The sequence below is a fragment of the Alexandromys fortis genome, unplaced genomic scaffold (assembly GCF_014885135.2).
Source record: "Alexandromys fortis isolate MF-2015 unplaced genomic scaffold, M_Fortis_MF-2015_v1.1 scaffold_8_1_9099942, whole genome shotgun sequence".
NCBI classification, from domain to species: Eukaryota; Metazoa; Chordata; class Mammalia; order Rodentia; family Cricetidae; genus Alexandromys; species Alexandromys fortis.
In genome coordinates, this window is record NW_026067898.1 from 6,202,979 (window position 1) to 6,221,110 (window position 18,132).

The 18,132-nt window shown below is 43.0% G+C and overlaps 1 protein-coding gene across 1 annotated transcript in view; it reads left to right on the forward strand.

Moving 5' to 3' along the window:
- The window catches only part of Ccdc141 (coiled-coil domain containing 141), a 134,813-nt gene that overhangs the window by 22,995 nt on the left and 93,686 nt on the right, over positions 1–18,132 (forward strand). Inside the window, exons 3-5 of the mRNA XM_050120635.1 lie at positions 7,718–7,909; positions 11,262–11,370; positions 14,541–14,794. Coding sequence (XP_049976592.1) covers positions 7,718–7,909; positions 11,262–11,370; positions 14,541–14,794 — 555 coding nt within the window. The remainder of the gene's footprint in view (positions 1–7,717; positions 7,910–11,261; positions 11,371–14,540; positions 14,795–18,132) is intronic.

The following is an 18,132-nucleotide window of genomic DNA, read 5'->3' on the forward strand; positions in this document are numbered from 1 at the left end:
GGAGGGAGGGAGGGAGGGAGGGAGGGAGGGAGGGAGGGGAAAAAGAGAAAGTGAATAAAGTCCTGGAATAAACTGCAGTGAGAAGAGCTCCGGTGGTCGCATCATCCTTGCAGGACGAGGGTGGCCGTGACATTGAGGGTCCTTGTGTTTGAGTAATTTGATAGTGTAAGGGAGAAGACCAAACTTCTCTTTAATACCCTTCTGCAGCAGGCTGGGCATGCCCTGTTCTTTCAGTTCAATTTGTACCCACGCTGGATTATTTTCCAAAGTGTGGGGATAGTAATCTGAATACTTCAAGAAAGCCCTCAAACTCAAACCTTCCCTGCAGTAGCCTTGTTGGCCTTTGCCAGCACGCAGAAAGGATCCCCCGTGAGTGTCGGGCTCTGCTTCGCCTCCCTGGATCACGCCACACGTTTGCTTTTTTAATTTCCAGCAGTTAATGCTTTTGTGGCTGCTATCAAGAAACACTGAAACCTTGACCCCTAAGCAAACATTGTACATTCCCGGACAGTACCTTGAAGTCTTTACCTTTAGCTACCAGGGAGTCATGTAGACTGAGTACAGACGAAGCAGCCAGACTCATTGCCCAGGCTGCTTTCTTGAACGTTGTCTCATTTTGGTTAGATACTAAGGAGCAATGTGGTGTGGAATCTTTGTCAGTGGGGAAACTGAATCTCAGAAAAGTTAGGGGGCTTTCTAGCCTCTATAAGTCGGTGGAGCTGGGAATCCAACCTAGGTTTGTCATGATTTTCCTCTGTGCATGGCCCAGAGCTTTCTGCACACCCTGGACTCAGAAGTCTCATTCTGTCTAGATAAGGCACTTGATCTATGGAAAGAGAGCGCTGGCCCATTGCAGGTAGCAACAGAGATTCTTGATTTCCGGCATGGACGTCTGCCCTAGCATAGTGTATTCTGGTCCTTAGGGCCTGAGGTATATTTGGCCCAGATGGGGACTGTACATGTGTGAGACCATCATTTTAACAACTAAATTATATAAAAGCGATGCTTTCAGATCTTAGCTCTCAAGCTTCTTGGATGGTTGAGGAGGCCAAAAATCCATACTTGCATTTGTACTATGGAAATGTGGTCTAAGGAACTCTGGATTCTAAGTGATGAGGAAGGCAGTCAATCAATATGAGGCCATTTTCTCGTATTATTCCTATGTAAATGATTCTCCAGGCACTGTGGAATAGCCAAGCACTGTCCTGATGATACTTGAATTTTCATTATAATCAGTATTGATTGTTAAAGTATAATTGCCTGCTGCAGAATGTTCATTCTGCTATTCTACTTTTGTGAGGCAAGGTATAAATAAGAGAACAGGAAAGAAAACACATAATGGCTTATAAGTAACCTTGCTTTCCTGTGTACTGCTAAATGCTTTTCTCCCTCCCTCCCTCCCTCCCTCCCTCCCTCCCTCCCTCCCTTCCATCTTTCTTTCCTTATTTCCTTCCTCATTTTTTTTTTCAGAAAGGGTTTCTCTGTGTAACCACTCTGGCTGTCCTGGAACTCTCTCTCTCTGTAGACCAGGCTGGCCTCAAAACTCACAAAGATCCACCTGCCTCTGCTTCCTGAGTGCTGGGACTAAAGGTGTGCACCACCACCGCCTGGTGCTAAATGCTCTCTATAGGAAGAATTTGTAAAGCGGCATTGCTTTCAGGAAAGGTAGACATCCTCAGGGCTGAGAAGCTGCTCTCTCATTGCCAGTGTTCTGTATAGGAGAATTAAAGGCTACAGGGACATTTACTTTTTAAGACAAAAGTTGCTTTGCTTATCAGTAGTATAGGCCTTGAACATATTCTGGAATCCCTGGGTGATTCATCAAATATTCAGAATATTTAGGTAGAAATATTTGGAACATACATTAAATATTTTATTGAGGTTTGTATTAAACATTTGGCTCAAGTGGGACTTTTGTTATATAAAGTTGAATCGGCTTGGTGGGCACAATGATCTTGTGTATGTAAGAAGGGGGAGTGTATGATATACACATGAGGGTTGTGAGTGTGTGCTCCCGTGTGTGCACATGTAAGGCCCAGAGCAGCATGTTGAATGTCTTCTCTTGCTCTCTGCCCTGTTGCCATGAGACAGGGTCTTTCAGTGAATCAGAAGCTGGTTCTTCTATAGGCTGGCTGGCCAATACGCTCTCTAGATCCGCCTGCCTCACCCCACCCTTGCTGGAGTTACAGGCACATGCAGTCTGTGTATAGGTGCTGGGCATGAGAACTCAGGTCTTCACGCATGCAGAGCAAGCACGCTTACCCACATGCACCATCTCCTCAACCACATTTGTATTTTAAAGATTTCCCTTCTAAGGAATCGGTAACCAAAAACATTGAAATGACCCGTCTTTAAAAGATGAATTTCGAAACACTGATTTCACTTGGTTTTGCTGTTTATCCCTTGAGGCAGCTTCTTCTTGACGTTGAAAGATTATACTGTCAGAGGAGCAGCACAAAATGAACAAGGCAGGCCTCATTTTCACTCAGCAATCTCCAGAAAGTGTGAGGCGCTCACTCCTGAGTGTGTGCACGGTGCGATGCTACACCCAAGAAAGGAAGGTGGGAAGAGACAAAGGCAGCCACAAGAAAGAGGAATTACTATTGGCTGATGTGGGAAGAGGGCCTCATGAAAGGGGCAGAATTGACATTAGACTGGAAGGCAAATGGGGTTTTAAATAAGCAACAGCAAACACGGGGAATGTTCTAGTTAAAAGGGACGGCAAAGCCAGTGAATCCCCAATGCTGCATGCCAGACATTGACAAAAAAATAATTAAACTTAACTACTTGCAGTTCCGAGAATGTTCATTATTCTTTGCTTCCAAAGGTCCTAAACTAATTACTTCCAGTTCCCTTGGTAAAACTAAGGTGATTTCTATAAACAAAAAGACTGCCTGTCTCTGTTCCAGGTAGACTACCCTGTCAGGTTACATATTCGTGATGCACCACATGTATTTGATCTTTTAGTGAATTGCTATTCAGGGTACCATTTAATGCTCCGCTGAAAAGGAAGTCTGTAATCTTTTCTGTGCTCCGTATGGCAGCTCAGGTGGTTCGATGGCCATAAAATATGCTCTACTTAAAGCTGACTATTGCGAAGCCACACTTAAGGAGATAGAGTGCCTGTGTGGAGACACGCGGAATAGCCTTGGTTTTCCATGCTTCTGCAACCTAAAGGGAAAGTAGTTCCTTTCAGCGACTCTTTAAATAACAAGCTTTATGATGTTGGCCAGAATGTCTTTCTCTGATCCAATTCCAAGATACTTTCCCTGAGTTTAATGGCCAGCCAAGTGGGAAAGGAAAACTTAAATTAAGCTGGCCTTGACCGAGGCCTGAGGCAACTCATTTTTCATGAGTTGCTCGTCTTAAAAGTGCCATAGCTCATTGTCAACACAAAGTCTGCTTACGCTGTAAACCGGACACCCCATTTGTTCTGTGAAACAACTAGCCTAAAAAATCATATTGCTGCTGCTGTCGATTAATCTGAGTGTTTCATTTAGTGACTACCCTGAGGCTTCGTCAATTTGAGAATGGATTCTTCGTATCTGTGGCTTCTTTGTGGGAGCCCACAGAAGTGGGTCCGTTCCACCTTGGCTGGAGGTCACAGAGTTTGGGCCTGTCCTTGCTCCTTCAGGGTTATTGACAAGAGGTCTGACTTAAGGTGTGGCTACTAACAAGATATCTTGACCTAGGCTGTGGTAACTTGGTGTTTGGGGTATTAAATGGCCCACAGAGGTGGATCCATTCTACCTTGACCAATGGTCAGAGAGTTCAGGTATATTTCCTGCTCCTTCAAGGAGATGACAGGAGGTTTGACCCAGGGAGTGGCTGCTTACAGGATACTTGGCCTAAAGTATGATTGCTGCATATCCTGCTTAAACAACAGAATGCTTAACTCAGGGAATATCTGTTTGACGCCTCAGGTACTGAAGAGGTAATTGCCTTGTTTGTTCTTTGTATCGTGTTAAAGCAGACTCCCCCCCCCCCACACACACACTTTTTGGATTGGGGTATATAAGCATATGGAAAATAAATGTGGGCAAGTTCAGTATTCACTGATTTACCCTCCCGGTTCTAGTCTGTGTCTCTGACTTTTTCTTTCGGATCTCTAGTCTGCCTGGCATTTCTAATTCACAAGCCCCTACCCTGGAACATGCAGGCCCCATGAGGGCTGGACCCTGACACTTGTTTTCCAAAGTAAGGACAGGATTTGTGTTTTTTTTTTTCCTGTAGACTTTGAAAATGGACGAGAAAATGTTGTCACCTTAGACAGTGTCTGCTTTTTGCACGCGGTATTTCATGCGACCTTGTATCACTTTTGTTGACTTAAAGCTGACACCAAAGCGAAGGAGGAGCTTTTCTAGTAAATCCCATATAAGGAAGAAGGAACGAGGGTCTGGGAAGACCACAGAGAAGGCTCCAGAGGGGGCACCCAGGGTATATAATTCCCAAGGGAGACAGGGGAGGTGACCGTGCAGAGAAGATATACTTGCAAGGGGAGTTATAAGCAGGAAGTAGAAGTCCTTGGTTGTCTCCAGTGTGCAGGGAGGTGATATGGTTCCCTCGCAGGGTGTCACAGCCAGAAGATGTACTTAGAGTGAGTTCTGAGCTTACTAAGAGAGTCACCTCTTCTGAGTATCAAGACAGTAAGAGCTGGGAGAAGTTCAGGATGAGTGAGATGGCTCGGCAGGGAAAAATTTTTCAAGTAAGATAATGACCCGAGTTCACTTCCTGGGACCCCCACTGTGGAGAGATGGAGCACGCCGCTCCTGCCAGCAGAAGAGACGACCACAACAGGATTCTTCTCAGAATACACTTTATTGGAGCACTTACACTTGAGGTTGTAGAGAGGCAAAAGACCCCGTCCCCGTGAAGCAGAAGAATATATACGGTGTCAGACAAAGCCCTGACGTGTCATCAACCCAATGGCTCAGGCCAGAACGGAGTGATCGTGCCAGATTATGATTGGCCAGATTGAAAGACTCCCCGCGCTGGGGGGAGGGGGGGGGGAGCTCGCGCGCATGCCCACAAGTTGTCTGTCAAGTTTGACGTGGAACAGCAAACGGCGCCCAGGCTCCGTGTCCACGACATGACAGCGCCATGGCGGCGCTACATCTCCGTGCGCTACAGAGAGAGAGAACCGACTCACTCCCAAAAGCTGTCCTCTGACTTCCGTAAGTTCACCATGCCACACATCTGTCCACTCACAATAAATAAATGAATGCAGCACATTTTTAGAGTTTAAAATAAGCTAGGTAAAACTGAAGGGTGGATAATTACAAGTATTAAGTATTTATACTATGTAGCAAAATTCCAGAGAAAAGACCATGTTCATGAATGTAAAAAAAAATCTCAAAATATTACTTAAAATTACAACAATGAATTCTGTTTTGAATTGTGGGCAAGAACACAGGGAACAAATTTTGAGGCTGATGTTTAGCAGGAGTTGGGCTGTTCCTCAAACTTCATCACATCTAGCACCTTCTGTAGTTTGGAAAGATAAGGTATCAGCAGATTTGAAAACTCAGTCTACTGGACATCTAACCGTCCTTCATCAAGCTGAGCCTTTTCTTCTGACTGGAGCCAGAATCCCAATGGTTTCCACTGAATAAAAGTTTGCAAGCATTGGAGTAACATGTAAGCTCATTCTTAGCCAGCGATCAAAGACATCAAGAATTTAGAGTGTCATTTCTCTTGCTTGCTGATTCTCTCATGGTTAAGGAAGAACTGGGTTAGAATCCGACAGTCAACAGTGGGTATCAGATGGTTTCTAGACTGTAACTGGAGGCTTCTCTCCTGCCCACCAGTTCCCAGATATCCACTCTGAGGCTTAGTATTAATTATAAACTGTTTGACTGATGGTGCAGGCTTATTACTAACTAGCTTTTACATCTTAACCCATTTCTATTCATCTATGTATTGCCACATACCTATGGTGCTACCTTACATTTTGCTTCTCCAGTGACTGCTGGTATCTCCTAGGCTCCACCTTCTTTTCCCCTTTACCTTTACTTGGATTTCCTGCCTGGTTTTATTTTGCCTGGCTCATCGCCAAATCAGCTTCTTCATTAAGCAATGTTAATAAAACATCTTTACAGCATATAGAAAGGCATCCAACATCAATAACTGTTCCTCATAGAGAATACATTTGTATTTATATATACGATATAGAGGATTAGTAAAAAATTGAAAAACAAAAATGAGCGATTAAGGCATGTTTTTGAAAAAAACATTTCCTAAATATGTTCTAGTATATGTTTTTTAAAAAAGTGAATATCTGTATTCACTATTGAGGAATATCTTTATGTTACTTCTATCATCAGAAGAGACAGTTATATTTTCAGTTGTAAGCCCAGCCTTTAATGACTGAACCATCTCTCCAGCCCAGAGAAAGTTACAATTGCTATATACTTGAAAGTGGTTTTAAAAGGGGGAGGCCCTAAATTCATTCAGGAAAGGAAGTTGAGGGTCAGGGAAGACCCACAACTCCAATGTCTTGACCAATGGGGAAAACTGTTTAGACAAGTGAGCTGGGGGTAGGGGTGGAATGAAGAGAGGTGTGTGACTAGGAGGAAGAGAATTCCAGGCTGAGTCATGGGTTACTGTCAGTAACGAAGAGTATTACAGGAGAAGTGGAGAGAGGTGAGAATGGAAGTCAAATTCTGTACCAAGGCCTGATTTGCTCTGACTGAATTTTGCCTGCAAATCAGTCAGAAAGATTTGCAAGCTGCTGAGTGGCACAGTCCTACTTTCAAATTAGAAAGATCCACATGGCATTGCCACACAGGAGGCTTCGGTGACAAAGAGCCTGGAGTAGGAGCATGACAAAAAACATGGGAGAAAGCCATGATGACCAACAAGGCAGGAAGCAATGACAACCAGCAAGGGATGGAAGCCATGAGGACCAACAAGGGATAGAAGCCATGATGGCCAACAAGGGATGAAGCCATGATGGCCAACAAGGGATGAAGCCATGACGACCAACAAGGAAGGAAACCATGAGGACCAACAAGGGAGGAAACCAGGATGACCAACAAGGCAGGAAGTCATGACGACCAACAAGGGATGGAAGCCATGAGGACCAACAAGGAAACAAACCAAGGTGTGAGGTGGAAGCCAAGAGGAGAGGCTTTGAAGAAGCGGGCTATGCTAATGACTAGCTCTTGGAATTTGAAGGGAGCTGAGGTGGAGCAGGGGCAATGAAGGTCATCTTTTACAAAGCTGTTCTGGGTAGTCAGGTGAGCAGTAGACCTGGTGAGGATGGTGTGAGGAGGTTCAGTTTGTTCAGTTAGAGAAAGTTGCTGGTGAAGATTTTCAAAAGAATTTAAAAGTCAGGAAACAAGTCTATAGAGCATGTTCGTAGGTATAAGAGCAGAAACATTCACATGGAAGCAAGAGGAAATATGATTTGGGATTATGAGTTACAAAATTATCTTCTAGCTGGGTGGTTGTGGCATGCCTTTAATCCTAGCACTCAGAAGACAGACAGATGGTTCTCTGTCAGCTCAAGGCCAACCTGGTCTACAAGAGCTAGTTCCAGGACAGGCGCCAAAGCTACAGAGAAGCCCTGTCTCGAAAAACAAAACAAAACAAAACAAAATTAACTTCTAGACTCCTGGATCACATATAGTTTCAGGTATTTTTGTGTTTAAAATGAGGTGCTTTGTTTTCACACTTGACGACACACTAACTGTACCTTTTGTTCTTCTGGACTTAGGCCTTGGAAGATCGTGTATGGGAACTTTTACAAGAAGCAGACAGGACAGCGGAAGCTAACAAGGCTCAAAGTCAGGTGTATGATGCCATGGCCCAGACTCTGGGTGAAGCGTGGGCAACCCTGGTCTCCATGCTTGAGAAAAGAAGGGAGCTCCTTGGACTGACTTCGGAGTTTTTTGAAAGTGCTTTGGAGGTTGGTGTTTCAAAAACCATTTGCTTCTCCAAATCAATGCAAATAACTAGTACACTTAAAAATATTTGACTTCTTAAGCACATGTTGTATGAGTGTTCAAAATGGCAGCATAACCAAGATGTATGCAACACATTTAGTATATTTTGAAAAAATAAAATTAATATTTTAAATATAAACCATCAGTCATATAAATATAGATTGTTAAGTGGAACTCTATACCACTTTGATCTAGTTCCCTCTTTAGAAGATAGTAATGTAGTCGTGGAATCTGGTTACTCTTACTGCACACTTAGTAGGCAATGCTGATGTGGAGGATTTTATTGGCTAAAAGTCAGAGGATAAAATTTCCTCTGCTCACTTGAGAAATGAATTACAAAGTATTTCATAGCAAATTATCCTAAGGAATATAGGAGAATTTCTAAAGTTTAAACCTATCTAACTGTAGTAAAGGAAGAACAAGACCCTGGACTTCAGAGTGTTTACTTCTGTAGTTAGTAGTGTGACCCTGAGATAGTAGGACCTATAAAGAGGTGGACCCAAGGCTTCATACAATAGCCAGCTTTACCAGGAGCCTAAAAAGCGATGGACCAAGGCCTTATACAATAGCCAACTTTACCCGGAGCCAAAAAAGAGGTGGACCAAAATCTCATACAACAGACAGCTCTACCCAGAACGTAAAGAGAGATGGGCCAAGGTCTCATACAATAGCCAGCTTTCTCCAGAGCACCCAACAGTTTAAAGTCTGAGGGTCGAGGGTCTCCTGAGTAGAGTATGTAATCATAAGAACAAGCTGCATGTGGTTTTCCATAGAGCCATATGATTGACAACTGAAGTAAGCGTCCTCCTATCTGCTTTACCTGGGAGTAGCTGGAGGACACTGTCCAGGAGCAGTTCTGTGATCTGAAGACACCGAGGTTACAACACTCATGTCTTGTTTTCTTGGAGTTTTCTTACAAGCACTCAGCAATCTCCTCACACAGCTCCATTCTTGGACTGTGTTCCGACGTAGATGAATGGCCACCGAATTCCTTCTGTAATTTTTCTTTAGTTTACTTATCTATTTATTTATATTTTACATTTTCTTCTTTATGGAGGTTTTAGATTTCAAAATATGAGACCAAACATTTTCCAAACATGTATATTTTTTGTAAAATACTTCCTGGCAATTTCCCATTTTAACTCCTGTCCGGCGGCACAGCCTGCGCTTGCTGACCACCAAAGGTTACTTCACTATGATAGAACGCTAGCTTTGAAAACCATGACATTCTTAGGAAGGAAATTCAGGAGTTAAATCTGGAGTAATGACCATAAAACTTGACAAGGACAGCCTCCATGCACCGTGAACTCACTCAGAAGAGGAACAAAACCCTTACTGTAGCTTTCAAGATCCGCGTGTCACAGTTGACACCATTTTACAGGCCATCTTGGGTGTGGGGTTATATGATCTCCTTTCTTGAAAGAAGAAATAAGGCAGTGGAAATATAATTACAGAAGCCAAACTACAGCGCTAGCCGATTCATCCCATCCTGGTAGGAGGGGTATAAATGGGACTGCCTTTGAAACCCAGTGCTCCTGAGCAGAGCAGATTATCTCTTCCTTACATTCGGCTCAATATTTGTTTCTCGGTGTAGTTTAGTGTTAATGCTAGCTAATTTTCTCTCTGATGTGGAAATTGCTTCCAGATATTGCGAGGAGTAGAAGGAAATACTAAGCCAAAGCAGATTAACGAGGCGCTCTTATCCGTACACTTGAGTGAGCTTTTATTGGCTCTAGGAAGATGACTAAATATGCCTGTTAGCCTGCTTCCCACGCCTTGAACCCCTCGCACTAAGTGGAAGCAGAGTGCTGTGGAATCTGCAGGCTGCTTCTCCGTGGCAAAGCAGTTTCAGCAATGAGAAAAAAAAAATGATGAAATTAACTTTAACTCTTGTTTAAATCCCCCACCGCTATTTCTACTCTGTTCAAATGACAGAAAAAAAGAAAAGTGTAAGTTTTAGATGGGGAAAAAAATCCACAAGGGAAGAGTTCATAAATCAAGGAATTTTAGAGCCTCGTTTGTTTACACTTGAAACAATTTGCCTAAGAATCTGAAAGAGAGATATAAACTATACGGAGTAAACTTTCTGTAATGTTCTCCTGGAAAACAACAAATAACCTATAGTTTTTTTTCTCTTTTGAAGATTTCCTATAAAAATCAGTTATGAGAGCATGGATGAAGGAGCAATGTGAACACTTGTGTGTGTGTGAGCTCCTGTAACTAACCATGCCAGACTGTAGAATTCTAAGAGAAGTTATGATGGGCTGGATGGTGGTTATTATAGGATAGAATCTGACTCACAGGCTTAACTTGTCACGTGAGGGTCTTCTCAAACACTGCTGGGATTTGGAAACAGTGCAGCTGAGTGACAGTGGCCAGTGTCCATTAGTGTGTCCTACAAGATGGCAGAGGCCATCTGTGTTTTTCAAAGGGGACATGCTCACCAGCCCCTCTCACCATTCCACACCACTTAGGGCTGCAGCTATTGTAATCAAAATATGATACACCCTTTTAGCCAAGGGCTTTCCTAAAGTATTAGTGATCACCAAATTCAAAGATGGTATTTTAGAAAAGCAAAACAGGGAGTCAAGTGCAGTGGGAGGCTTCTTTGTCTTTCTCATGGATCCTTTGCCTTTATTTTTCATTCTAAATCAAAGGTGAATGTTTTACCTAATTATCTAATGTTGGTAGATTTCTTTTTAGTTCCCATCTCTTCTTCCTCTACATGTGTGTGCACATGCACATGCATGCCCGAGTGTGTTTTCTTCGATGAAATTAGACTGTTAGTCACAAATATTTATAGTATCGGCCTAAGTTTAAACACACAGAAAAAAAATAACACAATATTTACCTACATTTTCTCTATGTTAAATTTACTTGTGATTTTATGGATTATTTCTTAGCCAATCTTTTGCTGATTTTTGCCAGCAAGTTTTCTGGCTATTCACTGAGAACCTACCTTAGAGTATTGATAGTAACTGAATTTATGGCTGTACGGAAGATAGAATCTGGAAAGGATAACTTTGGTTGAAAAACTTACTAGATACTTGAACATAAAAAAGGTGGTTTATTTTTTAGCAGATACAGTGTGTTTCTAGTTAGAAAAGAAATAAAAATGGAAGAGAAGCCATGGCATTTTGTAAATTTAGTACATGAAAATTCATGCATACTATTCTAGATTAGAACATGCTAACATATATCTTCCCATCATATTGAGTCAGCTAGGCCATTAATGCATGACAAAAATCCATAAATATAATAAATGTTCCATTGCTTTTTATCATTTTCATGTCTCTCTCTCTATTTTTTTTTCAGTTTGCTATAAAAATAGACCAAACTGAAGCTTTTCTGCAGAATCCACATGAGTTTGAGAGCACCGAGGCCTTACAGTCGCTTCTTCAGCTTCATGACCGCCACGCCAAAGGCAAGAAATGGCTATAGGTTCTTGTGAATGACAGTATTTGGAGATCTTTCTGCTGTTTAGTTTGTTCCAAAAAGGATAAACAAAGCTTTGCTTTTGGCCACCTTCTCAAAGAAAGTTCTAGTTGTAAGTGACACTAGGGAAAGGTTAGCTGTGGGTCTTGTAGATCTCCATCCCTGAGAACAGAGGCTGCCTCTCTCCCGTGCACACCTCCATCCCCAGCATCCAGCATCCAACCAGGTGCGCAGTCCCGTGGACCCTTCAGCTATACTCACTGGCTGAATTCAGTCCATGTCCCATCTAAGGGTCGATAAATGCAAGCCAGCCTTTAGACACCAACTGTGAGTAAGAAGCCTCTCTTTTATCCTTACGGTTAAAACGAACAGGGTCCTTTTCTAGATAAAAGTTCAGTAAAACATCATGCAGAATATTTTCTGCTCTCAGAGTATCGAATAGCAACAGTTGAATTGTTGTAGCATAGTGTATGTGCCAGGTCCTCACCCAGGGGGTCTTGAACCTAGCCTGACTGGTGTAGGGAATGCGTCACCTGTGAAGATAACGTAGATAAATGGGTGAGGATGGTGTCTTTGCTTCTTTGTAATGTATTTTTTTTTAAAAAATATGGACTGGATCTGAGTTAAATGGCTTCATAGATTTGTCACAAATTTCGATAGTTTGTTTTGTTTTATTTTGGTTTTATAGACAGACTTTCTCTGTAGCCTTTGTCACTTTTTAATTGACTTTGATCCCCAAAACGTTTGACCATGCTGGAAAAATAGAACAGGGCTAAAGTAATAAAGTGTGTTTCTAAAGACACATACACATACCTTATAGTGCTCTGTGCTCTCCAGAATCTCTATAAAATAGTTATTCATTATTATCGCTTGCTGCAAGTTTCCCAAAATAAAGTGATTAATAACAGTCTCCCCAGTGTAAGTTTTGGTAGCGGCCTACCAAATGCAGGGATGGATTTTTTCCTGGTGATCTGTCCTCCGCACCTGTCACTACAAGATAGAAACAGCAGACTCAGCACTAAAGCGTCAGCCGGCTGTTGGCTGTTTTGACATGACCGCAGTTATGTGGCTGGGCCCCCTGGGACAGCACTGAATCGCCTAATATCCCTGGTAGGGGACTAGAAGAGAGCCCAGTCCTGTGGCCTCGATGGGTTCTGTGGTCTCAACGCAGTCTCCCCCAGCCACCATGATCATCACACAGCAACTTCACTCGTGTGGTTTTACCCCGTGGAAGTGGGGCCTTTCCCATGAATCTTTGGAGCTGGAAGAGGAGACAGACAGTGTTTGTATTCCCCCTTCTGCTTCTGCTGGCTTCTTCAGATGTGATAGGCTGCGTAACACAAAGAGCAAGCCGACAGTCTTTCTAAGGAAGCCTGAGGCTGGACCGTCCTGGCATCCAGCTGACAACGAAACCGTGCCTTACTTTTCAGTAATCTTTGCAAGTCTCCTGAGCGGCCTCTTGGGTCGACAAGATGGCTAGAATGCTAGAGGGACACAGGGAGCACACTTTGCCTTTGGTGGCATAAATCTTGGGATATTTTTAAGCCCCTCTGTGCGACACTTGAAGGATTGTAGGGGTCAGTGATCAGAAGAGCTGGTTCCTGATGAATAAGGCCCAGCGGTGCCTTCAAGAGCTTTGTTTTTATAACATGGGAGTTATACTAATCAGCCAGTTAGTGGAATGTGGTCACGATGGAACGATTTGAAGTGCATATTAATGGATGAGATTTCTGATTGCTAGTCAAGGGCTTTGTGTCTATCATCATCATCGTTAGATTTAAGGGAATAAAATGTGAGTTAACAGTTCCAATAAAGTTCTTAGTTGGAGAGCAGTTGAGGGTACGGTATAGGAGTGAATGCCATGATAGCAAAATGTAACTGGAAGCTATGAGGAAACTGCCTCAACTGTCCCTTTACTTCTTTAACTTCACCTGGGTGACCACTGTGCCTTGTGGCTTAGGTCAGAATAGGGTGACTGGTTGGAGTTTCTGGCTTCCAGAATGTTCCACCAGAGTATAATGCTTTGGATAGCTGAAGACTATCACAGCCTCAACTGTTTCCTCTCCTTTTGAGCTAACCTTGTCTTGTTAGTCTTTTGGGCTAACCTTGACTTGTTAGTCTTTTGAGCTAACCTTGGCTTGTTAGTCTTTTTCTAGAAAATAGTTTTTTTAATTTATTTATTTTTATTTTGTGTGCATTGGTGTTTTGCCATAGTCCCCTGGAACCAGAATTACAGGCAGTTGTGAGCTGCCATGTGGGTGCTGGGAATTGGACTCATGTCCTCTGGAAGACCACCTCTCCAGCCCAGAAAACAGTTTTCTGATAACTGTTTTCTCTTTAGAATTCAATGATATGGAGCAATGTTTTTAAAACAGTTCCTTGTGGGGAACCCAGGGTCCTGTCGTCATATTGTACTGGCTCAGAGGTTGTGGGTCTTCTAACTTTAGAGCTCTTGGGGTCTGGTGAGTTTACTGAGCTCCCTGGACTTCAGAAATATTTTAGTTTCCCGAGTCTTAGGAGCCTTCCTTTTGCCTTCAGGAATAACTGTTTCAGTTTGGGGGGGGGGAATCACATACCACAGAGTGTATGTGCAAAGATCTCCGTGGGTAAAGGTGAGGAGTGGGTGAGTGGGTTAGAGAGGATGCTGTCGAGAGGGTTCTGCAAGTCCGAGCACCAAGGGACATTTGCATCATGAGATGTAGAGAAGTAGACGGATCCAGGCACCGGGAGACAGTGTAAGACAGACAAGTAACTGAAGGGGAGGCAAGGGGAGCTCCTAGCTCGTGGGGACTTCTTCACTGCTTCTCTAGCTGACGCTGAAGTGTTGACCTTCAGAGCACTGCTCCCCACTCCTACCCCGCAACACTCTTTCTTCTTGGTGGTTCTTCAGCTCTTAGGGTTCGAACCCCCATTCTGTAATATACAATACAGTCACTACAGAGCTAACAGCTGGTGGTCAATTTGACAGACACATGTGTTGGATCCCATGGGAGTTCAAAAACCATACACATCCCGAAGCATTTTAGACATTTATACATTTAAATTATTTTCAGTGTAGCTTATCATTAATATGTTATACATATAAATTAAATGAAGAGTAAAAATACAACCACACAAATGCTCATTGCTGCATTATTTTTCTTTCCGATTATCTTCTAGAACTCTTAGAAAAATCGCTAGTCCTTTTAAACAAAAGTCAGCAACTGACTGACTTCATAGAAAAATTCAAGTGTGACGGATCTGATGTGAATGCTGAGCTGGTTCAGGGAGCTCAGAGCAGCTGTTTGAAGATAGACAGCCTCCTAGAACTTCTACAAGACAGGAGACGGCAGCTGGACAAGTACTTGCAGCAGCAGCGACAGGAACTGGCTCAGGTTCTACAGTTATGCCTGTGGGACCAACAAGAAAACCAGGTAACACAAACGGGCATTGGGTAAATTCTTGGTCTTGGCCGGTTATATGGACTAGTGATGTTCTGGGAGGGCATCAGGCTTGCCATGGTTGAATCTGTTAGTGGTTAATCTAAGAGCATTTTTTCTTAGCTATCATGTGGCGTTCCCAAGTAAGTGTGTATATGAAAATGAAGATATTACATTATAAGTAGGAGAATGCCTGGGGACATGTAACAATAACTGTGTTCTGTCATTGAATTTGCCTTCTCCCTTCCAGATCCTTACTTTGGGTCTTGTTTTTTCTTTAAATTCTGAACTATGAATGAAGGTTTTCTGGGATGCTGGAAAGATGTGCTGAGTTGTGCTACATTGCTGCTAAGGTCATTTAAAACAGTCCGGAGCACAAAACAGAAACAGCATTCCTGGAAAAGTGGCCAGGTACCCGTGGGAAAAGGTAGAGCATTGGCGGCTCTCTGGTTGTTCTCGGTTACAAGAATTTGGGACCCTTTGGGTTTGCAGACTCAGTTGAGTTCATTATTCACTCAAGCACATGGCAATCATTTCAGCTAAAAGAGGAGAGGACCCCAATCAAATGGTTGTTATACTGACTGCAACATTTCTGTTAGTCCTAATCCCATCCTCACAGGTGTGTAGATTAAATAGCGGGAAATCATGTGAGGGCAGATCACCTGGTCAGGATGCAGCGCAGGGAGACCTTCCCGTCTTTTCCATCTCTCTAATGCAAACTTGAAGACAGACACATAGCTGGAAGCATACGCTGATTCTTATTTCAAGCTGGAAAAAAAAGGGAAGACTTAAGGGCTAACATTTTGATTTCCTTCCTGAGCCCCTCCTATGGGCTGTGTCTTACTAGAAGTGTTGCAGATACACACAACACAAGTTTGTCTCTCTTTCCTCTGTGCATTTCCTTCTGTTGTATTCCTCAATTAGAACTACTGATGTTTGGGGGTAGCCAGTTCTTGCTCTGGAGAAGGGCACGTAGGCACACTAGGAAGCAGAATCTCTGACGTTTCCCACCCTATTTTGATCAGAACACCCTCAGTTAGGACATCCAAAATGTCACCAGAATTTGTGAGATGGATCCCAGCAGGCAAGATCATTGTCACTTGAGAACTACTAGACTGTATGATGAGAAAGCCAGAAAGGAAGTGAGCAGTGACAAGCGCTATTTAAAAAGCCAATGAGACATGAATGTTGGCATGCATTGCTCTATTAATCAGCTAGGCCTCTTGCAGGAGGTGGCAGAGATGGGAGACCCCTGTGTAGACCCCTCCAGTCATATATGCTGCTTGGGTTCTGTTACCACCTCCTACTGGCATGATCCTCTCTCTCCTGGCATCTTCTGCTTGGGCTCTGCTGGCTCCCATCTGCTCCTGATCGTGTACCTGCCTGCTTGCTTCTCTTTCCCCAGGTCCAATCTTTATCCCCACCACCTTCACGTATGTTACTTAAGATGACTTAAGTCAGCAATCAGTGATGGTGGTATAGCAAAAGGGAATTCATGCCCACATGAGAATCCATGCAACATTTATTAAATGAGTGTTCCTAGGTTCTTTGTCTTCCCACCGCAAGCAGGTCCACTATAGATCATGCTCTATCTTCTCTCTTTGTCCCTCTCGTTCTCAATTTACCTTCTCTGGCATCCAATTCTCTCCTAATTCTGATTCTGGCAGCATATTTCCAGAGCGACTGCCTTTTAAAGGGAGTTTCTCACTGATATTTTTCTTCCTAGGTTCACAGTTTAAACCCCTGACTCTGGTGCTTCTGAGAACAGACTCAAAACTCTGTTCCCGATACAGGGGGTTGTTGCTCATTCGGCTTAACACAGAGACTGGTTCTCTCCAGGGAAAATGCTCATCTGAGAGGATTTTCCCAAGCACCGAACAATTGCCCCAATAATGAAAGCATAGTTAAAGTAGGATTTTTATTTCTGTTTTTTTTTTTTTTTCAGACAAGGTTTCTCTGTGTAACAGCTCTGACTGTTCTGGAACTCACTTTGTAGACCAGGCTGGCCTTAAACGCACAAAGATCTCCCTGCCTCTTTCTCCGGAGTGCTGGGATCAAAGGTGTGTGCCACCACTGCCTGGCTAAAGTGGGTTGCTTATTTTATTTATTTATTTTTGCCTTCCCAACTGCAAAACTAATCAGCCATTTGAATTCCTTATAGTATAAAAATATATCAGAATTCAGAAAAATTCTAGATAAAAGTATTCTAGCTTATCTACATGCTGAAGGAAAATTGAGAGCTCTTGGCAGCCTTGAGAAACTAAGGTGTTTTGGTGATAGCTAAAGTCAAGTTTTGTAGAATGACTTGATGAATTCCGACTTAATGGAGCCTTTCTGTCCTTCCCTGTCTCCCTCCCTCCTACCTTTCTTCTTTAAAAGAGTGAGGTGATCTCGGAGATTGTTTTTGGAAAGACGCCATTCATCTTTCAGAAAGGTTTTCAGTTGATGGGGAGATGGAGCAGAAAGTAGAGCTTTCCCATGCACTGTTTCCCAGCAACCGTATCATCAGCATTTTCACCCGAAGAGGACCTTAGTTCCACTGATGGTCTTACATTAAGACATCATTATCATTCACGGTACTCTATCCACTGGGGTCCAGTCTCAGTGATGTGTATTGCGCGAGCATGGACAGATGTATAATGGGGGGCCTCTGTCATTATAAGTCCACGAAGAATAACTTGACCGCCTCTCAAGTCCTTTGTGCGCTGCTCGTTTATCCCTCCCTCCCCAGCCATGTACACTGATCCGTTTTACTTAGATTGTCTTGTTGGAACCATACATTACGTAGTTTTTCACACTAATTTGCCCTTCAACTCAGTCATAAGCAATTAAGTTTCTTCCCTGTCTTTGCATGGCTTGCTAGTTCATGTCTGTCTAGGGCTGACTAGCATCCCATTGTCTGCATATAAACCTGGCGACCCATCCGCTCACTTGCTGAAGATCATTTCACTTGCTTCCAGGTTTTAGCAAGTGTGAATAAGCAGCTGTGTGTAGGTTTTAGCGTCAACTTAGATTTCATTTCATTTGACTAGATAACAAGGAACATGTGTTGGACAGTGTGCTTGGAATGTGTTTAACTGTCTTCCAAAGTTATCTGTGGGTCCCACCAGCAATGAACAAGATTGCTATGTTCCACATCTCTGCCTGCCTGCGGTGGATTCTATCCATATTTTGGGTTCTGGCCTTTTCAGTCGGTGTATAGTAGTATTTCATTGTGGGACATTATATTTAAACTGAGAATAATACAAATTCAGCGAGTGATTCTAATAACGAAATGCAACAGCGTGCATAAACATATATATAGTACAAGACCCAGCATCTTCAGAGATGAT